The sequence below is a fragment of the Tetrao urogallus genome (assembly GCF_951394365.1).
Source record: "Tetrao urogallus genome assembly, chromosome: 2".
Classification (NCBI taxonomy): Eukaryota; Metazoa; Chordata; class Aves; order Galliformes; family Phasianidae; genus Tetrao; species Tetrao urogallus.
Window position 1 is genome coordinate 3545349 of NC_136814.1, and position 21750 is coordinate 3567098.

The following is a 21750-nucleotide window of genomic DNA, read 5'->3' on the forward strand; positions in this document are numbered from 1 at the left end:
GCACAGCGCGGTCGAGGAGTGGAGAATGCCAGGGGGACACCCCAGCAGAAATGGGGGCAAAGTCATCGGAGAAGCATTCTGTTCCCAACGGGAGGGCAGTGTGGCCCTCCTCACCCAGCACCCTATTTGCAGGGCTGCAGAGGGCACCTTAGAAGGTGGTGGTCTTTGCCAGGAGGGTGCCGGGCTTGCAGCAGGGTTCGGGGCGCACGGGCTCCTGCTGGCAGGGCAGCGGCGGGCACATGCAGCCCTTGCCCTTGGGGTCACTTCGGGGCACGGCGCGGTAATCCAGGGGCTCTTCCTCTTCCTCCTCCTCCTCATCGCCAACAGCCCGCGCCTCGGGTGGGCAGCAGCAGAGGCTGGCATCGAGGCAGCGTCGCAGCACACCATGGAAGGAGTGCCGGAAGTTTTCCGAGAGGAACCCGTAGAGGATGGGGTTGGCGCAGCTGTTGGAGTAGCTGAGGATGAGGCAGGCGTTGTTGACGGTGGCGTCGAGGCGGCCGGGCAGAAGAAGGTTGACCAACTGCACCACATAGAAGGGCATCCAGCAAATGACAAACATAGCCACCACCATCAGCACCAGGCGTGTCAGCTTGCCCTCGGAGCGCCGGCGCTGCTGCCAGCCCACCCGCTGCGCCACGGCCCGCATCTTGCCCACAATCAGCAGGTAGCACAGCCCCATGGCCAGCACCGGCAGCAGGAAGCCCAGCAGCGTGGTGTACACCACAAAGGCTGCCGACCAGGCTGGGCTAGGCCATAGCAGATTGCAAGCCACCGCTTGGCCATCACGTGTGACTGCAGTGCCGGCGAAGATGGGGATGGGTGAGGCCACAAGCAAGGAGAGGAGCCAGACGGCTCCGTTGACCATCTTGGCCACCCGTGGACGGCGATAGGTGGCCGCCCGCAGCGGATGCACCACGGCAATGTAGCGGTCCAGGCTGAGCACCGTCAGGCAGAAGACGCTGGTGAACATGTTGAGGCCATCGACGCCCAGCACGGTGCGGCACAGCGCCCGGCCGAAGGGCCAGTGGTGCAGGGCGGCCGAGGTGGCCACGAAGGGGATGCTGAGCATGAAGAGCTCGTCGGCGATGGCCAAGTTGAGCAGGTAGATGTTGGTGGCCGTTTTCATCTTGGTGTAGCGCAGGATGACAAAGATGACCAGCGAGTTGCCCAGCAGCCCCAGCAGGCACACCAGGGCGTAGATGCACTGGATCACCACCATGCCCGCCAGCTCGCCCACCCGTCCGCCCCGCGCCGACGGCCCTTCCGTCCAGGCTGCGCTGGCGTTGGGGGGCACCGCAGAGGCGGTCCACAGTGGGAAGTGCTCAGCGTTGGTGCTCATGCTGCAGGGCAGCCCATGGGGGATGAGTGCCGGCCTCTGCCAGAAGGGGAGGGCCCCACACCGCCGTCCTCACCAGGCCCCAGGGGTCTCAGGGACCGTGGGCAGGGAGCGGGGGCAGGGGGCACCGTGGCGGCATCAGGAATCGGTGCTGCCTGATGAAACCCCTGCAAATCCCAATGGTTTCCTTCACCCCCGCGGTGGGAAGCGAGCAGAACGCGAGAGCGATCCGGAGAGATTTTACCTCCCAGTCCTGTAGGGATGCACAGCCGGGGGGCTCCCGGCCGAGGGGCTGCAGGGCTGCTGCTGAGGAAAGTCCCGCTGACCTGGATCAGATGACCGGCGGGATCCGAACCTTTTAAAGCGAAAGGCAGACCGCGCTCTCCGGATTTGCATGTAGCCGAGCCTCGCCGGCCCGCATCACCTGTGCCACGGAAATAAGCTTTCCCATCTTAAAAACAAATAAATAAATAAATTGACACATCGATATTAAAAAAAAAAATAATAATATAAAATAATAAAAAAAAAAAAGCGCCCAATTTCTGCTCGCTGCACTCCCATTGAAAACAAAGCATCCGACATACCCTTCCCCCTTCTTTCTCCTCTAAGTGCACGGGATTCCTCCCGCTCCGACCATGGCCATTGTGGAGGCGGGGATGCCGCAGCCCGGCGCTGTGCTGGGGGGGGCCCGAGCCCCACGCCTGGAGCCGAGCAGGGACCCCACGGCTGGGAGGCGATGGAGGCCTGTTGCCCTGGTGACGGCGGCGGCCCGCCCCCCCCTTTCCCCGCGCTTGCTCCCGCATCCTTCACGCATCCCTATCCCTGCGTTAGTTTCCCTGTGCAAGAAGAAAGAAGGGGATGTGCGGGGTGGGGGTGAGGGCTGCAGTCGCTGCCCCAGTGAGGCCGGGTGCTGCTGGCCTGGAAATGGATGGGATCTGTTTGTAGGGTGGGACCCCCAAAGCAGCACAGACCCCACAGCATGTGTGTGCATCCCCTTGAGTTTTTCATTTAACAAATTCAACCCAACGCACTCTGGGAGCAAAGGGCTTGGTAATGTGACGGCCACTTACAAGAAGGGCTGTAAAGAGGACCTGGAAGGAGGCTGTGTGAGGTGGGGTCAGCCTCTGCTGGCAGGGAACGGCCATAGGACGAGAGGGGATGGCCTCACGTTGTGCCAGGGGAGGTTCGGGTTGGCTGCTAGGAACAATTCCTTCTCCAGAAGTGATTCTGCACTGACACAGCTGCCCAGGGAGCGGTGGGGTCACCTGGAGGAGTCCCAGAGCTGTGGGATGTGGCACTGAGGGACGTGGGCAGTGGCATGGTAGGTATGGGCTATGGTTAGACTGGGTGATCTTAGTGGTCTTTTTCACCTTTGTTATTCAATGATTTTATGGTTCTCTCCCTTGTCTGCAAGTCAGCTCCCTGCTCACTGGGCAGTGCCTGTGGGAGTTTTGCTGGGATGCAGCTGGCAACCAGCTGGCTGAATTTTTATATGGAAGGAGTTTGGACTGCAGCAATATAGATAAATGCACATATTATGTTACTGAGAACAGGCTCAATGTGCATGGGAACGCAGGTGCCTATGTCTTCCTGGTGCTTAAATATACAGCCATCATTAATCCTGCAGCTAGCAACATTTTTGGCTGGGATGTCCCAGCTTGAATGTCCTGGCTGCGGAAAAGCACAGAAGGAGCTGGCACTGATTGAGGGCTGGGGTGAGGACACTGAGGAATATAGTCAGTGGGCATGGTGGGGATGGTTTGGTGTTGCAGTAGTTGATCTTAGAAGTCTTGTCCAACCTTAATGATCCTACAACACACAGATCAAGCTCCCGGTGGGTGCATACATCCAATATGTATCTGATATATGGGGAGAGCAGGCAGCCTCAGCCTGCACGTGGCTTTTGGATGCTGAGCACCCACCCAACAATCTGCACCCTATTGACTTAGAGCTTTGTAAATGCAGCACCACACACTTTCCTAAGCTCACTCTTGGCATATTCCCTCCAGTTGCTGCTAGCTAAATATTTGTAAAACCAAGCCTGCCCCCTGCCCTGCCAGGCCTCCCAACAAAAGGCACTCAGTGCCTTTTTTTCTGGCTGCAACTGAACATCCACCTTGAAATGCGGCCAAAAGAGGGGGAAAAGGCCAAGGCTGGCCTGTGCTCCTGTTCAAACAGCACGGGCAAGAAGGGAGCAGGCTGGCACTGAGCGGGCTAACCCACCCGCGGGGCACAGAAGAATTGGGCTCAGGTCTGCGTGGTGCTCACAGCAGTTCTCCAAATTCAGCACAAGAATGGCAACCAATTCTTCCAGGGTTTGGCTGCCCCTGCAAGCACGGGGCAGACGGAGCCCTTGAGTGAGCAGCCAAGGCAAACAAAGAAAATAAAACAAAATAATCCTTCCAGGCGAGCCCCAAGTGAACTCATCTCGTACTTCTCCGGTCAAAATGAACGTTCAATGAGATGTGAAAAATGTGCAGAGAGGGTTCCCAGCACCCAAAGCCTGGGGTGGGCCTAGAGATGCGGCATGGATGCGCCCAGCAGCAGCTCACACGGGCTGTAACAACACATGATTGCCTTGAATTAGGCCAATTTCCATGGCTCAGCGTTGATGCACACACTCCTCATGATAAGGTATGTATCATTTCCTTCAGCTAACGGTCCCCATGGCTGATTACATCATTATCACTGACTTACATCTGGTTTCTAATCTGATTCTCTTTCCAGTTACACTGCCAGCATCCTTCTTTTCACTTTTTTTTTTTGCATGCAGGTGCTCAGAGGCTGCTAGAAACTGAGAGCAAGGTGCAATTCCTGCAGTAAAGTGCAGCACAGCAATCAGCCCCCATAGGCATTGCTCCTTGAGAGAATGCATGACGCCAGCACACAAGATCAACACTTCCATCTCTTCTTAGTGTAGATGTGAAATTGGAACAAGCAGAGCCCTTTCCTTCTGCAGAAGCACAAGCATCCAGATGGCATTTATGGTGCCTGGCAGGACCTGCAGCTTGCTTGCAAACAGTGCATTCATTTGGTTGTCATTAATTTGGGTGGATCATTCAGGATACAAATTGTGGCAAGGGGCTGAGGAGATTTGTCCTTACTTGCATCAGCTGCAGCAGTGACATGGTAAGCTGTAGTAATACAGTGATCCTAATAGTGTTGCACACAAGTTATGTCAATGAAATAATAGTTAATAAGTTAGTGGCAACTTAGTGCTGGAGCCCTGGGAAAAGGAATGGCCAAGGGTACCCAGTGTGCCCAAGAAGACTCATGGTTGACTTTGCATGTGATTCTGATACAGCATGGGCCAGCAAGGGATTTGTCCTTGAATCTCAGGGAACCACAAGCCACAGAATCATATAATAGCTTAGGTTGGAAGGGGTGTTAAAAAATATCTTGCACTTGGCATCATAGGCCCACTCCTCAGGCCTGCCCAGGTCCCTCTGGATGGCATCCCTTCCTTACACTGTGTTCATTGCTCCACTCAGCTTGGTGTCATCAGCAAACTTGCTGAGGGTGCACTTGAATCTGCTGTCTGTGTCACTGATAAAGATGTTGAAGAGCACTGACCCAAGATGGACCCCTGGGGGACACCACACCTCACTGCCTGCACCTGGACTTGGAGACATTGACCTCAGCCCTCTGGCTGTGACCATCCAGCCAATTCCTTATCCACCAAACAGTCCCTGCTCCAAGCCTATATCTCTCCAATTCAGAGATAAGATTGTGAGATAATGAGATAAGCCATCTCTGGCTATGTCTTCACAAGCCAATCCATGCAGAGAGCCACAATTGAAATTATTAAAAAAATATATATATATAATAGTCAGAAAACCAGATAAAATCATTACCACTGGAGCAGAACAGTCAAGCACAGAAGGAAAAGAGATTTAAGATGCACGACAGGGAGGAGCAACCATCGCACTGTGCATCCCACCCTGTCCCCCAGGAAAATACGTGCTTTCTTCAGTTATCAATTGTGCAAGGAGCTGGTGGGGTGCCAATGGAAACCGGTGACATTGAGACACGAGGCTGCACGAGGGTGTGGCGAGGCTTAAAACCCCCCCCCAGTGCCTAGTGGCTCTTGTAGGAAAGCTTCAAGGCTGCCCTGAACGAAGTGCAAACCGTGCAAAAAATCAGTTTGCATCAGGCTTGGAACCGAGCGCCGTTTGGTTGTCACTCTCCAAAAATGTGCAAAGCTGTGCCAAGCTCTGCTGCCGGGGGACAGGACATTATCATTCATCCTTTCACTCTCCTGCAGCACGCAGCCATTTCTACAAATTGCCTTTGTGCAAAAACACATGGAACATAAAGGCAACAATGGAGTTCGGGGAGATGCGAGCCGCTCCTCCAGGGTTTCGGATTTCCTGGCAGAGCTCACATATCCTTTGTTGCTGAAAACAAGGATCAGCAGAGAGCACCACACCTTTCAAGTGCGTGTGGTACCGGGGCTCCAGCTCCTGTGCTTCCTCCTTTGGGATTCGACCATAGCCAAAAGGTTGTGTTTTTCCCCGTTTCTGGATGGAATGAACCGACGCCGTGCCCACCTTTTGCATCCATTAAATATAAATTGAAAATAGAATGCATAGAACGCATTGTTATATGTATTATAGCGTGTAGAATGGATTAGGTTGGAAGGGATCTTAAAGAACGTGGAACAAAAGCTGGAGCAGATGGCATCTCAATCCCAGAATAATAAGGAGGAGAAAGAGGGGAGCAGGAGAAGCCCTTGGGTCCCTCCAGGCACACAGCCCAGCCCTGGCTGTGATGTTTGGGTGCATTGAGATGCTCTCAGAGGCACGGAAACTCACAGGGAGCGCCCAGGAGGGTCCCCGGCCCCAGCACAGGGGGATGACAGATGGCACATCCTGCCTTTGTTTTCTGAGGGTGGAGGGCTGGGGAAGGCTGATAGCATCGTGCTGAGCTCGCTGCTATGCTGCGAGGGCCTGCTGCAAGAAAATAAAGCTTTTTTTCTTTCTGTCTTCTTTTTTTTTTTTTTTCCTCTGGGTTATCTCCGGAAATCAGCCTAGGGACACGTGTTGGAGGCTTCCAAAAGAGAAAGCTTTGCTGTGTCTGATGTCCATGCAGTAGAACCCAGCCCTCTCCTTCTGCCAAGGAGCCCTGGGCCAGGCAGCAGTGCAGTTCCCTGTGGCACATCGATTTGCATGGGGCAGGTCACACCTTGTGTCTTATTTTCCCCCCTCACTTCAGAAGTCATAGCATGAAGCTAGGAAAACTCTTTGCCACAGACCCTCTGGTGTAAGCAGAGAGTGGGTGCATTCAGTGGTCAGCCTGAAAATCACGTTGAATTTTTGGTATTATTCCAAAACATCTTTATGTTACAACTTTCCTCCCATGTCTACAAGTCCTCGCTCCTTTGTGGCCCTGTCAGTATTGCCAACTTCCCTTTATATGTATTTACTTTAGCTGGAGCAGAGTAAGGTCCTGGTCCTGTGGGAAACCTCAACCTCTCCAGACTGGATTTCTTTCCTTCTGTGGGGCATTTAAAGCACAGAAATTAAAACCAGAGCCAACAGCAGGTGCTGTACTGCTCAAGGGGCTCTCCTTGTTCACATGGATGACTGCAAGTGAAACAGCTGCAAATCAGCTGGAGGCTGGGAGACGGTTTTAGAAGCAAAATGTTCATAAAATCCTAGAATTGTTAAGGTTGGAAAAGACTACTAAGATCATCAAATCCAACCATTAGTCCATTACAATTATGCCCACTCAGTCACATCACTCAATTCACATTGGTATTCACCCAGCCAAGATGCCTGGCTGGGTTGGAGACAGTGGGTAACAGGAGGAGGATGGTGAGGATTTGGGGCAGTCCAGCACAGCCTTGGGGTTGCAAAGAACTTTAACAGCACCTCCAGCATCAGCAGCGACGCTCTGAGCATCAGCATCAGCAGTGGGGATGGTTGGCTCCGATCACATCATCTTCCCACGTGTTGCTTTGGATGGGGTCCATCCTTATGTCAAATATTGGGAAACAGGAGAGGGAGGTTCAAAATCCTGCCTGGTCAAGGTGAGCCCATGGGGACAGCGTGGGGAGGGGGGAGGGAAGTGGTGGAACACAGATCCCTGATAGAGGCTGTGGTTCCCCGAGGCAGAGCCCCACTGGCTTTTTAGGAAAAGGAAAAAAAAAAAAAAAAAAAAAAAAAAGAAAAAAAAAAAAAAGAAAAAGAAAAAGAAAACCTGATTTTCCTGATATTGTTCTGCACCTTTAAAGGAAATTCCAGGACTGGGGCCGTCAGTGGAACAATGAAGCGAGATGGGGAGCGGGAAGGGCTGGCGGGCAGCTCGCTGTGCCCCCACCTCTGTGCTGTGTCAGAAAGGAACCAGGTCCATCAGATTGGTGCTGTACCCAGGGGTGGGATGTGGGCATGCTACTTCTACACCCCGCACTGGAAAGACGTGCTGCGAGGCAAGTGTTAACATCCTGGCTTAGCAACTCAGGCTTTGGTGTCAAATGATTCATTTCAGAGCTTTTTTTTTTTTTTTTTTTTTTTTTTTTGCAAGGAGCCAGTTCATTTACAAATCACCAGCTGGAAGTTATTAGGCCCTTAAAACAAAATAAATTACGACCAAATTGCGTTTCCCTGCGGTCGGTCTGCTGTTAATCTGTGCAAAAGGCTGGAGCCAGCCAAATCCTGGCACGATGGCTCGCTGCTTCCCCTTCGGCATTTTCCTGTGCTGCTGCAAAGGAGACGGCCTGCAAAGCCTTTAGGAAATGGCACCGAGGTGGAGAGGTGCTCTGGGGGGAAGCTGGGATGTGGGGCTCTCTGTGTTGCTCAGCACTGGTGCTGTGCCGTGGTGAGGGGCTGCTACTTTGATGGTGTTTCATGGGGTTGTGCAGGGGCTGGCAGGGAAAATAGTGCAACGTGGGTTAAACATGCTTCAAAATTGTTCAGTTCTGCTTTATCTGTGCTGTTTAAAGAGGTAGGTTTGCTCCCCGGGCTTGCTCTCTGGTTTTTATCTGCACCACCATCACGTGTGTGGCACAGGTCATTTCTTCCAACTGACAGCAGCAGTGCCATCTGGTGACGCAGAATGACAGCAGGTCGGGCACGTCGTGTCAGAAATGCATAAACGGGTCTCGTCTGTAACCTTAAAGGCAGCCAAGCACATGCCCGGAGATGTGCAGGTTCTGCAAGGGTGACAGAGTTGTGCACAAGTGATGGATTTGTGTGTGAGCGATGTGGTTGTGCACGAGCAGTGGCGGCTGTGCCCACCCTTCAGACCCAACGCCAGGGAGATGGACATAAAACTGAGTGCAAACATGGAGAGTGCTCTCCTGCTCCCAGGCTGCCAAGGTCGGTGTTACGTGCTGTAATTCTTACTTCAAGCAATAAATCCTCCATCCCAGACTTGCAGGAGCTTGCAAGGAGATGTAGGGATGCCGTGAGACCTCATTAAATAGAGGCTCTGCAATCAGCTCCCTCCACATGCCCTGCTATTCCAAGAACTCGGTGAAGACTGCTTCACCAGGGAGCATCTCAGCATCTCAGCATCCCAACATCTCAGTATCCTACAACATACCATCCCAACAGCTCAACACCCCAGCATCCCGCCACCCCAACAACCCAGCATCTTAAAATCTCAGCATCCCAGCATCTCAGCCTCTCTATGACCCAGCATCCCAATATCCCATGGTCCCAGTATCCCATCATTCCAGCGTTGCAACTGTGGATTGTGACCCAAGCATGGCAGCTGAGGAAGGGGAGAGATCTTGCAACACTGGAGAATGAGGATGGGTATTAGGTTTGTTAGCCATCCTCTGGCTGATAATGACACTTGCCCCTAGCTGTGCAGTCGGATAAGGCCATAGCTATGCCTCCATCACTCCTCTCACCTTATTTATGCCTGGCAATGTGAGGCCTGGTACTCATGTCTAGGACCTGAGCTATGATCAGAAGTTGCCAGAGAAAAGAGAAAGTGCCTCCTTTGGCAAAAGCACAGAGACCATAAAACTGTGAGATGATCAACGTGTAAACAATCCTACACTGTTTGGGGAACTGAAAACAAACTGAGCCAATGGAAGTTTCTCTGCCTTTCTGCAAAGTCCTGTGCTTTTCACACCCCTGCCTACATCTTAGTCTGCATACCTTGTAAAAGTTCATCACCCCCTGCCTCTCTGCTTGTTCTGCAAACCATGTGTAAAAGGGTGTTAAAGTCAGGACACTGGAGCTTTTGAAGCTCCTCTCAGCCATCCTGAGACCCTCCAGATTTCAGGTTCCACTCCCTTGGGCCCCTTCTCATGACAGATGCATTGATGAGAGAGGCTCTTTAACCTTTCCTACCCTAATTTGCCTTCCCCAGAATCTGTATAACCATGCCCAACCTATTGTACCCTTACCTACTCTCATTTACCTCCCCTCTGCTCCAGAATACAGATTAGTCATAGGCTAATACATTCTTTGCTTAGAATATATGTGATTATAGATCATATGTGCAAAAGCTTGCTCAGAATATATTTAATACATTGTTTTGGTGAACCTGATGTGTCAGTGAAGAGCACTATTGTCATTGTCTTCTTGCTGGACAAAATAAACCAGGGAACAGGGTGTAACAGCAACTCCTCAGCATTCTGAAATCTCAGTATCCTCATATCCCAGCGCTGCAACATCTCATCATTCCAGCTCCCCAACGCCCCAGCATTCCAACATGTCAGCATCCCAGCATCTTGACATCCCAACACCCCAATTACCATCATCCCAACATCCCAACATCCCAGCATATCAACACACCAGCATCCCAACATCTTGACATCCCAATGTCCCAGCATACAAACACCCCAGCATTCCAGTATCTCTGCATCCCAACATCTCAACATACCAATATCCCAACATCCCAATTTCCAAATATCTCAACATCCCAGCATCCCAATATTTTGATATCCCAACATATCAGCATCCGAACACACTAGCATCCCAATATCCCAGCATCCTATCCCAACACACTACCATCCCAGCATACCAACATCTTGACATCCAAGCATCTCATCATACTAGCTTCCCAATATCTCTACACCCTCGCATTCTAACACCCCAGAATTCCAACAAAAAAGCATCTCAATAATCCAGCATTCCCATAGATCAGCATCCAAATATCCCAGCATCCCAACATTCCAACAGACCAGCATCCCAGTATTTCATCATCCCAGCATCCCAACAAACCAGCATCCCAGCATCCTAGCATCCCAGCATCCTAGCATCCCAGCATCCCAACACTTTGACATCCCAACATCCCAATTTCCCAGCACCACAACATCCCAACATTCCAGCATCCCAACATCTTGATATCCCAACACGCCAGCGTTCCAATATACCAGCATGCCATCATCCCACCATCCCAATATCCCAACATGCCAGCATCCCAATATCCCTACACCCTCGCATTCTAACACCCCAGCATTCCAAAACACAAGCATCCCAATATCCCAGCATTCCAATACCCCATCATCTCAGAATCCCAATATCCTAGCATCCCTATATTCCAGCATCCCAATATCCCAGCATCCCAATATCCCAGCATCCCAGCATCCCAACTGCGTTCCTCAATGCAGTGTATGTGTGTGGGACAGGAACTGGTGGCTGTGTGCTCCCCCAGCTGCAGGCTCACAGCACGGTGCTGGGACTGAAGCCTGGCTTGCACAGCAGCACGGATCCATCAGGCACAGCCACTCTTCACTCATCACTTGCTGTTGGCCAACACACACATTTCTAAGAGAGTAAACTGTTGGCAGAAGTATTTCCTAGAGCTCCCCCCATTCTGCGGTGTCAGACACATCCGCTTCATCCTTCCCACATCTTCCTTAGCAGCGGGTCGGGTTTCTTTCTTTTCATGCTCAGTTTGCTCTCGATTAAAAGGAAATAAATAAGCTGCAGTAATTTCTCTGACCTGATTCTGAACCGCTAATTCAGATGGATGGTTTGACTGCATTCTAAGATCCCTCCAGCTTGCAAGAATGAAGTTCATGCGGCTCTGCGATGCCTGTCTGCCTCTCTCAGCAAAATTCTGTTTGTGACCCCAACGTCTCTCCCATGTACCCTGCACTGCCCCCCAGTACAGCCCCACAACAGGAAGATCTGAACCCCAGGAGAGCAGTGTGTCAAAAAAGGAGAAGGAAATTGATAAAAGCCTCACTTGTGCTGAGGGCTTCTGACAGCACGCACTCGGCCCCAGCCAAACTGGAACAAAACAAAGCCAGGGTTCAATGCCTTGAAAAGTGCTTGCTTTGCTAAACTGGGCAAAGTACCTTCCTTTCACTCAGCAGAAAGGGAGAGCAACCGCCTGGGATCCAGCAGCCCTCCCTCCCTCCCAAATATCTAGAGTTATAAAAAAGCCTGAAAGGTTTCAGCTGAATCAGAGCAGCTCCTGGCAGTCGCTGAGATGTGGCTCAGAAGTGCAGCGTGGTGGTGCAGACAAATCCCACTGGCAGCAGGGCTCCATGCTGCTGCCCTGACCTCCTCTCCCCCCCTCCTCATCAAACCACCCAGATGTGGGTGCAGGCTGGCTTCATTCCAGACAGCCCAGCTTTGCAAACCCCAAAGCTTCTGTGTTATTGTTTAAATGCAACTGTGCCTTAGATTTGGTGACAGTCAATGTAATTCGGGTTGTTTCGAGGCAGCTTTGGCAAACCCCACACTTACATTTGAGCTGCTAAGAGGCACACGCTTCATCGTAGGCAAAAACCAGTAGGAGCTGCCGTGGCTTTAGCGATCCCCAGGGAGGTCTGTGTCGCTAAGCCCCTCGTCTGGCACCAGCAGCGACCCATTTTCTGGCCATTGTCACCTGCTGACGAGCCTTTGGCACGGCGCTGAGCGGGGTGAGCCGCTGCTGGCTGGCTCCCAGGGCTCCGTCCTACGCACGCAGGTCCCAGGGATAAATAAATCTCTGCTGCCCTCTCCTGTTAGCTCTGTCCTAAACCCAACGCTTGCCCTGCCGTCATCCCTACCCTCTATTCCACGGCCCAGAGCGCTTGCAAATGTGTTTCTGGCCCTATGTGGCTTGCAGGGAAAGAGCTACTTGGCATCCCGTCGATATTTTCCAAATATTTTGGATAGTGATAGGACCAGGGGGAATGGTCTTAAACAGAGACAGGGGAGGTTTAGGTTGGATATTAGGAGGAAGTTTTTCCCCCAGAGGGTGGTGAGGCACTGGCACAGGTTGCCCAAGGAGGCTGTGGATGCCCCATCCCTGCAGGCATTCAAGGCCAGGCTGGATGTGGCTCTGGGCAGCCTGGTCTGCTGGTTGGTGACCTGCACACAGCAGGGGGTTGGAACTGGATGAGCATTGTGGTCCTTTTCAACCAGGCCATTCTATGATTCTATGATACAATTCCATGATTTTCCATGTATCATGACTCACGGTTGCTGTGACTGATGTCCCAGTGCCCATATCTGCCCTGTTCTGCAGGGCTTAGCCCTGACTTCAGCTGATTTTATGAAGGGCAGCTCGATGGCTGCGGCTTGAGGACCTCCTTTGGCCAAATTCCTTGTTGACTGAAGGCTTTGGGCCAGCTGAGGGAAGGGCCCCAAGGTATGATCAAACCATAGGTCATAATATTGTTTGAGTTGGAAAGGACCCTTCAAGGTCCTCTGTTCCAACTCCCCTGCAACGATCAGCATCTGTGGGAATGCCTTCTTCAGTATATTATGGCTGTTTTGTCTGCCACAGAATGGCATCTCAAACTCTCATCTCTCTTTTTAAGACTTTGCCTTCAGGTGCTTCGCAAGGAAAGAACATTCAGGAAAGCAGCCATTCTGAGCAAAGGAAAGAAATGAAAAGAAATATTATATATATCTGTACTTGTCCTCCAAACCCTCCTCCTCTTCTGCATGTCACCCCCTCCATTTGCAAGAAGCAGCAAGCAGCAGTGATGCTCACATCCCTTAGGCTTTATCCAGGCAACCTCGTGCCGGCGCTGGATGCGTTTCAGGTGGTGAGCAGGAGCAAGCAGGTATTTATTTACTCAGGTTGGGCATCACAGTGGTGTTACTTATTCCTGCCCTGGCTGCTGTCCCAGGAGCTCCTGGGCGCTGGCAGCCCCTCGGTGCCGCACAGACACTGCCACATTTCACAGCCCCGCTCAATGCTGCTGTTTGTGCTCTCTGGAGCCTCGCGCCCGGGGATGGGAGGCTGCCAGCATAGGGTGCACAGGGTGGGGGGCAACCGGGGGTCCCCAAATCTGCTGAGGTCATCCCCGACCTTCCATACCAGCAATTTGGAAGGGTCAGAGCTGCGGTGATGGGGTTGTGGCACATATCTGGGCCACTGGATTGCAGTGGGGCAGTGGCCAAAGTACACAGGAGCCGTGCCGGGGCACATCCCTGCAGAGGATGGGCAGACGTGGCACTGCGGGCTGCAGGGCATGGCCATCAGTATTTAGGGATTGCTATCAGGTCTGGATTTTGCCATCAGTATTAAGGATCTGCCATCAATATTTGGGGCTTGCCATCAACGTCTGGGGGGTTGTCACCTATATTCAGGGTTTCCCACTGATATCTGGAGCTTGCTGTGAGTATTGGGGCGTGCCGTCAGTGTTAGGGGCTTGCCATCAATATTAGGGATTTGCCATCCACATCTGGGACTTGCCATCAATAATTGGGGCTTACCATTAGTATTTGGGGCATGCCATCAGTGTTAGGGACTTGCCATCAGTATTAGGGACTTGCCATCCGTGCTTCAGACTTGTCATCAATATCTGGGGCTTACCAGCAGTATTTGAGGCTTGCCATCAATGTATGGCATTAGCTATCAAAATTTGGGACTTGCCATTAGTATTTAAGGTTTGCCATCAGTGTTTGGGGTTTGCTATCAATATTTGGGGCTTGACATAAATTTTTCAGGTCTGCCATCAATATTTTTGGTTTGGAATATTTGGAGTTTGCTATCAATATCAGGGGTTTTCAATCCACATTAGGGACTTGCCATCAGTACTTGGGGTTTGCCATCAATATTAGAGATTTGCTATCAATGTTTGGGTCTTGTCATCCGTATTTGTTGTTTGCCACCAATATAAAGGGATTGCCATCAATGTCTAGATTTTGCCATCCATCTTAGGGGTTTGCCATCAATATTCAGGGTTTGCCATGAACATTTGGGGATGGCCATCCAATGCTGAATAAGGGTCACAGAAAAAGAACCCTGACCACGTGGGGATGGGACATAGCCTGGCATTAAGCAGGGGGGGGGGAAACCCCTGGAAACCTGTGGATCAGCAGGGCTCATGCCCACAGGTGTGGATAACAAGAGGAGGGAAGCAGTGAGCAGATGGCTTTGCCAGGCACCTCGGATCACTCTGGCACCGGGATGTGCCAGGCTGTGCCTCCTGTTTGCCATGGAGCTCCTCAGAAAATGCCTCCCAGCTTTGGAGGGATGAAAGCTGTTTGAGAGGATATGCAGAATGCACCGGTTGAGAGAGCTTAATTAATATTTAAACAGCGTGGTGGAATTTGTCTAAATCCTGCTAGATTAATCGTGGGCATGGTAATGGACGAACTTGAATTGCTGATGGAAATTGCAGCGAGTCATGCTATACACAAATGGAACAGCCAAATTAGTGCTCGAGAGCTCTAGTGTCTGATCAGTGTGCTGTGGTACAACAGCACGGAGCCTTTCACGATGGGGATCATGTTTGTAATTTCTCCTTTCAGCTATGGGCAGAGCCAATAGAAGGGAGCAGAGCACTGAAAGCAGGTGGAACCCAAATAGGGCCTGCAATCCCCGCACCTCATTGCTGCCCTGCTTATGGAAGAGACTGGGGCTTCTTGTCAAGCCCCTGGCTGCTGTGGGAGGGTTTCTCTCTTTGGTAAAAACAAACAGAACCTGGGCAGAGCGGCACGCAGCCGGCACAGAGATGCATTTATCCCGTGGCGCTGCTCGCCCTAAGGTGACATCATGTAGCCACTCACTCACACCATATTAATTTAGCTGCACCTTATTTTGGAGGGCTGGGGCCTGAGGTTTTGCCATTTCCTATGGTCTCCTAAAGCCAGCTTAGGTTTCCTGGCTGCCAACACAGGCAACTTTTATGACCGGGCACCACCGAAACCCGATGGCAGATGAATAGAGCCCTAAATAGCAAAGCTGGAGCAGCTCCCTTTGCAGTGCTGCTCTGCCCGAGCTGCAGAAATCACATGGCCCTGTGGGGACAGAAGCTGCTGGCCACAGGAACGGGCTCCAGCCCCCCAGATCACCCCCAGCTGGCCCACAGCTCCCCCAGCTTCAGCCATGGGCTGAGCTGAGCTGCTGGTGCTGCAGCCATCCATCGTGCTGCCAGCACCACTGAGCACTGCTGCATCACAGCCCACTGCTGCATCAATGTGCACTGCTGCACTGTCGTGCACTGCTGCATCAATGTGCATTGCTGCACTGTTGTGTGCTGCTGCATCACCGTGCGCTGCAGCAGCAGTGTTCATTGCTGCATCATTGTGCAACGCTGTATGACCGAGCGCTGCTACATCACTGCGCGCTGCCAGCATTCAGTCACACTTGTGTCAAAGCATGCTGCTGAATCTCTATGCACTGCTGCATTGCCACACGCTGCTGCATCACTGTATGCACCCACATCACTGCACGCTTGCATCGCCGCACGCTGCTGCATCACTCTGCAGCACTGCATCACCGCGCACCGCTGCATCGTGTACTACTGTGTTGCTGCGTGCTGCTGCATCAGTTTGCATCACTGCATTGCCATGCAATGCTGCATCACTGTGCACTGTTGCATCGCCGTGTGCTGCAGCAGCACTCTGCACTGCCGCATCACCATGCACTACTGCACTGTTGCGCCCTGCTGCACCGTTGTGCACTGTCGGATCACCACGCGCTTCTGCATCACCGTGCATTGCTTCATCCCTTCATGCTTGTGTCACAGCACACTGCTGCATCTCTATGCACCGCTACACCACCGTGCACTGATGCATTACCACACATTGCTGCATCACTGTGCACTCCCAAGTCACTGCACGCTCCTCCATCCCTGCACTCCGCTGCATCACCACGCGCTGCTGCATTGCTGTGCGCTGCAGTGCCACCCTCCCTGTGCTGCAGACTGCTGCTCTGCTGCTTGTGCATGGGGCAGAACAGCTGCATCTCCCCCCCAACCCACTCCCACCCCCACCAGCAGCCGGTGCAGCCCCAGCCACCTGCTTCACATCTCACCGTTTGCACTGCGCCGGGCTGAGGAAACACCCCTCCGCTTTCTGCAGTTTCTGGCACTCGCAGAGGAAGGCCGCTACCACCTCAAAACCATTTGCAAATAGCTGCTGTTTGCGCAGACAAACACTGTGAAAAATATTTTCTTTCCTCCCAGCCGTGTGTTTATTGCCCACCACGAGTTAGCACGGATTTAGCCCCCGAGTGCCGCTGAGCTCCATCTCTGCTGCTTCGCTTTCAACGTGGCCGCAGCCCCGGTGCACTTTAATTCATTTCATCCAAGAGCTGAGAATCCTGCCTTTAACCTTGGCTGCTCTGCCTGGGTTGTGTGCAGGGGGTGCTCTGGAACCCTGGAGCATTTTGGTGGCTTTGGGGGCTATAAATCCTTTGAAAATCTCTATGAAAGGGCTTTCCGTGGCAGCATTGGGTTTTTTTCCTCCCCCTGTCTTTTTATCTAGCAGATGGAAACAACAAGCAAGCAATGGGAAGATGATGCAAGGGGCGGGAGGCTGCTATCTGAGCTGTGTTATTACAGAAAAAAAATGACCTGGCACTGAAAGAATTAAAATAATGTCATTCCTGTTTGCTCTGGCTCATTTTTAATACGCCAGTCACCTTGACATTTCTAAAAGAATTTTTCAAGTATGCAAGTTCAAAAATTATGCAACTTGACAAAAGGTGGGGGGTTGAGGGAGGATGGGGGAATACACTGGGAGATGGAGGCTGGACGGGGCAGGGAGGGGCAAGGGGATGGCTGTCATCTCCTGGGGTGATGCTGCCATTGATGCAAGCCCAGCCTGGATATCTAAGGCATTAATTGCTGTTGCAATTAAAATATGGCATGTGAAGAAAAGAGGAGCAGTTAGAAGCCTTGCTCTAACATCCCAGCATCTCATTTCCCAACATCTCAGCATGCCAGCATCCCAGCATCCCACTACTTCTGCATTCCAGCACCCCAGCATCTCAGTGTCCCAATTGCTCAGCATGCCAGTGTCCCAGCATCCCAATGTCCCAGCATCCCAACATCCCAGCATCCTAGTTGGTCAGCATCCCAGTGGTATCCCAGCATGCCAGCACCCCAGCATCCCACTACTTCTGCATTCCAGCATCCCAACATCCCAACATCTCAGCATCCGAGCATCCCTGCATCTGAGCACCCCAGCATCCCAATATCCTAACATCCTAGTATCTCCTCATCCCAACATCCCAGCATCCCAACATCCCAGCATCCAAACATCCCAGCATCCCAATATCCCAGCATCCCAATATCTCTGCATCCCACACCCCAACATCCCATCCCCCCAGCATCCCCAAATCCCAGTATTCTGGCATTTCAGCATCCCCACATCCGTGCTTCCCCCATGCCCTGCAACCATGGCTGGCACAGGGGATGGGCAGCCTCAATGGATCAGATCAGCACCCCGTGACCCAAGCCGAAGCCATACGATCACTCGTGCTCTGGCCACGGAGGAGATCATTTGCCTGTGTAATTGTATGCTTTGCAGTTAAGCGTATTGATTCTGAAAAGTTAATCAGACAATTTGGAAGTGCTATATCTAAAAACATAAAATCCCATTAAACTGATTAAATTAAAACTGAATCCATCTTAAATAATCACATGCAACTTAAAACTGTTGAAATAGCGTATTGTATTCAAATAAAATTATTTCAGTCAAACAAGGAGCCCAGAGCCGGGGATGCCTGCAGAGCGGGCACCGATCTCGGCGTCTCAGAGACAAGAAAAGGGTTTTATCTGCCCGGAGCCGGGTTCGGGATTGTTCCTGATCGCATCACTGCGGAGAGCTGCGTGCCTCGCGATGCTATCGCCCGGCTCCGGAGCAGCGGGGCTGTGACTCGGAGATAACCGGAGCGCTGCTCGGCGAGTTGGCTGCCAAATTTGTTTATTTTCTCCTTTCCGAGACTGCCATCTCTCCGACTTGATAAGTTCAGCTGGCGAGCCGGCCTCTATTTATTTCTAAAGACGGTGTTCCTTTTCACCTTTACAGCGAGCGACAGCGCGAATCAATGCCGGCCCCCGACAGCGACAGCGGGGAGCTTCCTCCCGGGGGGAGAAGCCCCATCGGCGTGGGAAGCGGAGGGGAAGCTCTCCCGTTGCAGCGGGTACCGCCGATGGGAATAATTAATAGCCCGGTGCCACGGGGTGCCATTAACATGTGCATGGCGGGGGGCTCTGGGGGGGGGGTCCGCTTCCTGAATCCACATCCGTGCCCCCCCGCACACCAGCCCGCCTGCCCAGGTGCTGTTTGCCCACCCGAGGACGAGGAGGCAGGAAGCATCCTCCAGCCGCCCGCATCTTAAGGCCTCGGGCATTTCCTCGCCGGGCAGGCTGTGTTTGCTCTGGGCCCCGGGGAGCTGATGAGGTGCTAATGTGAGGGTTGCCGGCACCTGCGCGGCTTGGAAACCGGGGGGTGGGCAAGCAGCGAGGGGCTCCTGCACATCACCGCTATGAGGCCGGATCCCGGCTGCTCGCCTTCAGACCGCACAAATCAGAGGCTGTCAGCAAGGTGTGCTGCTGTGCGGGAAGCGCCCCGGGCAGGGGAAATGCCCTGGAGGGAAGGGGACGGCTGTGGGCCGCGCTGTTGTCACTCGGTTTTTGAGTGACCCTTCGGGATGCCTGTAGGCAAGCAGAAGGCATAAAGCCGAGGGGATCCACGTAGGGATGGACGAGGCTGTGCACCCAGCAGATGTGTATCTGGGAGATAAGGGCCCGGCCCTGCCTGCACGCGGAGCCAGGTCTGATGAGCTGCCAGGCGGCCCCATGTCCCCATCGCCATTCAAGGGGAGCTCTGTCTCCTGCACACAGATTAAATCACGAGGCCAATGGCACAGCCAAACTTTCTTCCTGATCTCTTCTTTTCCAGCTTGTGGGCTCGTCTGAGTATTCATAGGAAAGGGAAACCAAAAATCACATCCCTTCAATCACGTCCCTTCAATCACAGCTCTTCGATCGCATCTCCTCCATCAATCACAGATCTACATTCACGTCTTTGGGGCTTTGGGAAAAACATCCAGACCATACGGGGCTGTTTGGCTCAGGGTGCTGCCATGTGGGTCCATCAGGACCCACAGCCACTGGGGGGGGTCTCACCTCGCGCTGCCACATCCCCTGGCAAGGGGACACATCCCTCTGCGTGGCACACGTGGGCAGGGGACACGTGGGCACTGCCCCACTCGTCGCCTGGCAGATGGAAATAGCAGCAGCTCTATTGATTTACAGCCGCAGCCCTGACTTTAATGGGCTGTTTTTGCTCCCCAACAGCTTCGGCTCGGGTCTCTTTGCAACAAACCTCTCTTTTTTCCCTGCGCTCGCCCCGTGAAACAAGGGGAGGCGACGCTTCGCCCCGCTCACCGTCGGCACGCCGCGCGTCTCCCCTCGGAGAAAACAAACCCCAATCCCACGAGCATAAAAGGGCTTTGTGGTGGGGACATCAGTGCCGTGCCGCGGGCCGGGGCTCGCCGCCCGCCTGCCAACCCGCCTAGGAATGCTTGCTGCCACCGCAGCCTGCGGGTAGGAAATAGTTTCCAGGCAAAAAGGCCTCCCAGTGTATTCCGGCCCGACAGCTTCCAGCAGCCCTCTGTAGGCGTCTTGTTCTGCCGCCGCCGGGACACCTACCCGGAGGAAGAGCGGAGACGAAGGTGGGAGAGCTTTTAAAAGCTCTGGGTAATTTTGTTCCAGCCCCGTGTCCACGCTTTGAGGCTTTGGTGGATGCTTGGGCTTGGCGTTTGGGGCAGCGTTCCCAATAGATGAGCGTCGACCCCGCGATAAACCCCATAAAGCGAAGTGGGGCGATGCTGGGGGTTTTGGGGAGCCCCTATGCAGGCTGGGCTGCAAATGTAGGTCACAGCCCTCTCCTCACTCAAATCCGGCGATGACGAGGGTGTTGCAGGTTGGGCTGAAATATGTACCTCCAGCTCTTTACTCTGGCACCGAAACAAAACCCAACTCAGAAAACTGCGAAAAATAAACCCAGCTTGTGAATGCTGCTGATTGGAAGTTTTTCCAGCAGGCAGCAAGCTCCGTCCTACCCGTGTAAAATCACTCCTCGGGAGCGTGTTGATCTGGGCAATGTTTCCTCTGCGAAAAGAAAAAGGGAAAGATCAGAGCGAGGGGAGAGAAATATTTGGAGGGGAGCTTTCCACCGGCTCCTGGGATGCGCTTTATTTAGCAGCCTGCCACTTGGGACACGCTGCGGGGACACTGCTGTGGCTGTGCTCCCCCAAAAGGGCCGGGGATGCTGCGGGAAGGGATGGGTTATTTTTAGGGGGAGAGGTCCCCCGGGGAGGGCGGGCATTTCCAGGCAGAGCACCGCCCCGAGCAGGTGTCCTGAGGAAAAAAAAAAAATAGGGGATTACTGAGTCAGATAAAAGCTTGTTTGGCCAAAGTTATGGCAATCCTACAGCTGGAGCTGGAGATTTTCACCTGGCAGCGGGATCCGCTGAGGCGTGGGGTGCCCATCTGAGACCCAAATCTCCCCCCGGCCCATCACCGCAGCAGTTTTGTGCTAATTAAACAGAACCGTGCTTGTGTGCCCGCGTCTGACCCACGTCAGATTTATGGGGTGATCCTGCAGGGCACAGGGCTGCTATTAGTGGTCACAAAACCGCAGGCTCACAGACGGGCTCCCAGCCCCAGGCAGCTCCGTGTTTTTGGGAGCAGAAATCTCCGCTCTGGCTGTTTTGCCGGTAGCACTGCCAGGGACACAGAGTTCCTGAGAGCTGCTGCTCCCCATCCCAAAGGGGACGGGGTCCCTGGGGGCTTGTCTCAGCACTGTGGGGATGGGGACACACTGGGGGTGCCAGCTGGGCTGTGAGCCATGCGTGCTCCCCTGCTCCCCGCGCTCAATGCTCCGCGAGCGGTTCGCCCTGCTATTTATACCCCAGCAGCCTTTCGGGATAAATGAGGCTATTTTAAAGGTCTTGGCCAGGTAAAACTGGTTTAAACAAGGCTGGTAATGACTCAGAAGGCTATAAATGTCCGTCAGGCAGGCGCTCAGCCTGTGAAGGGTTTGATCTGCTCAGTGCACAGGAGCAGCATCACGTATCACTCAAGCATCCTGCATCTCCCGAGCATCCCTTATCTCCTAAGCATCCCTCATCAGCTGAGCATCCCTTATCTCCCGAGCATGGAATCATAGAAGAATTAAGGTTGGAAAAGACCCCTAAGATCACCAAGCCCAAACCCAGCCCACCCCCACCGTGCCCACTGACCTCATCCCTCACTGCCACAT

At 53.0% G+C, this 21750-nt stretch overlaps 1 protein-coding gene across 1 annotated transcript; it reads right to left on the bottom strand.

The window, feature by feature from the left end:
* Window positions 1–148: 148 nt before the first annotated feature.
* SSTR4 (somatostatin receptor 4) lies at window positions 149–1339 on the bottom strand (the record flags this gene model as incomplete). The annotated part of the gene is made up of 1 exon (XM_079532513.1): window positions 149–1339. One exon carries the CDS (start codon window positions 1337–1339, stop codon window positions 149–151), a length of 1191 nt encoding a protein of 396 aa, XP_079388639.1.
* Between the last annotated feature and the right edge of the window lie 20411 nt (window positions 1340–21750).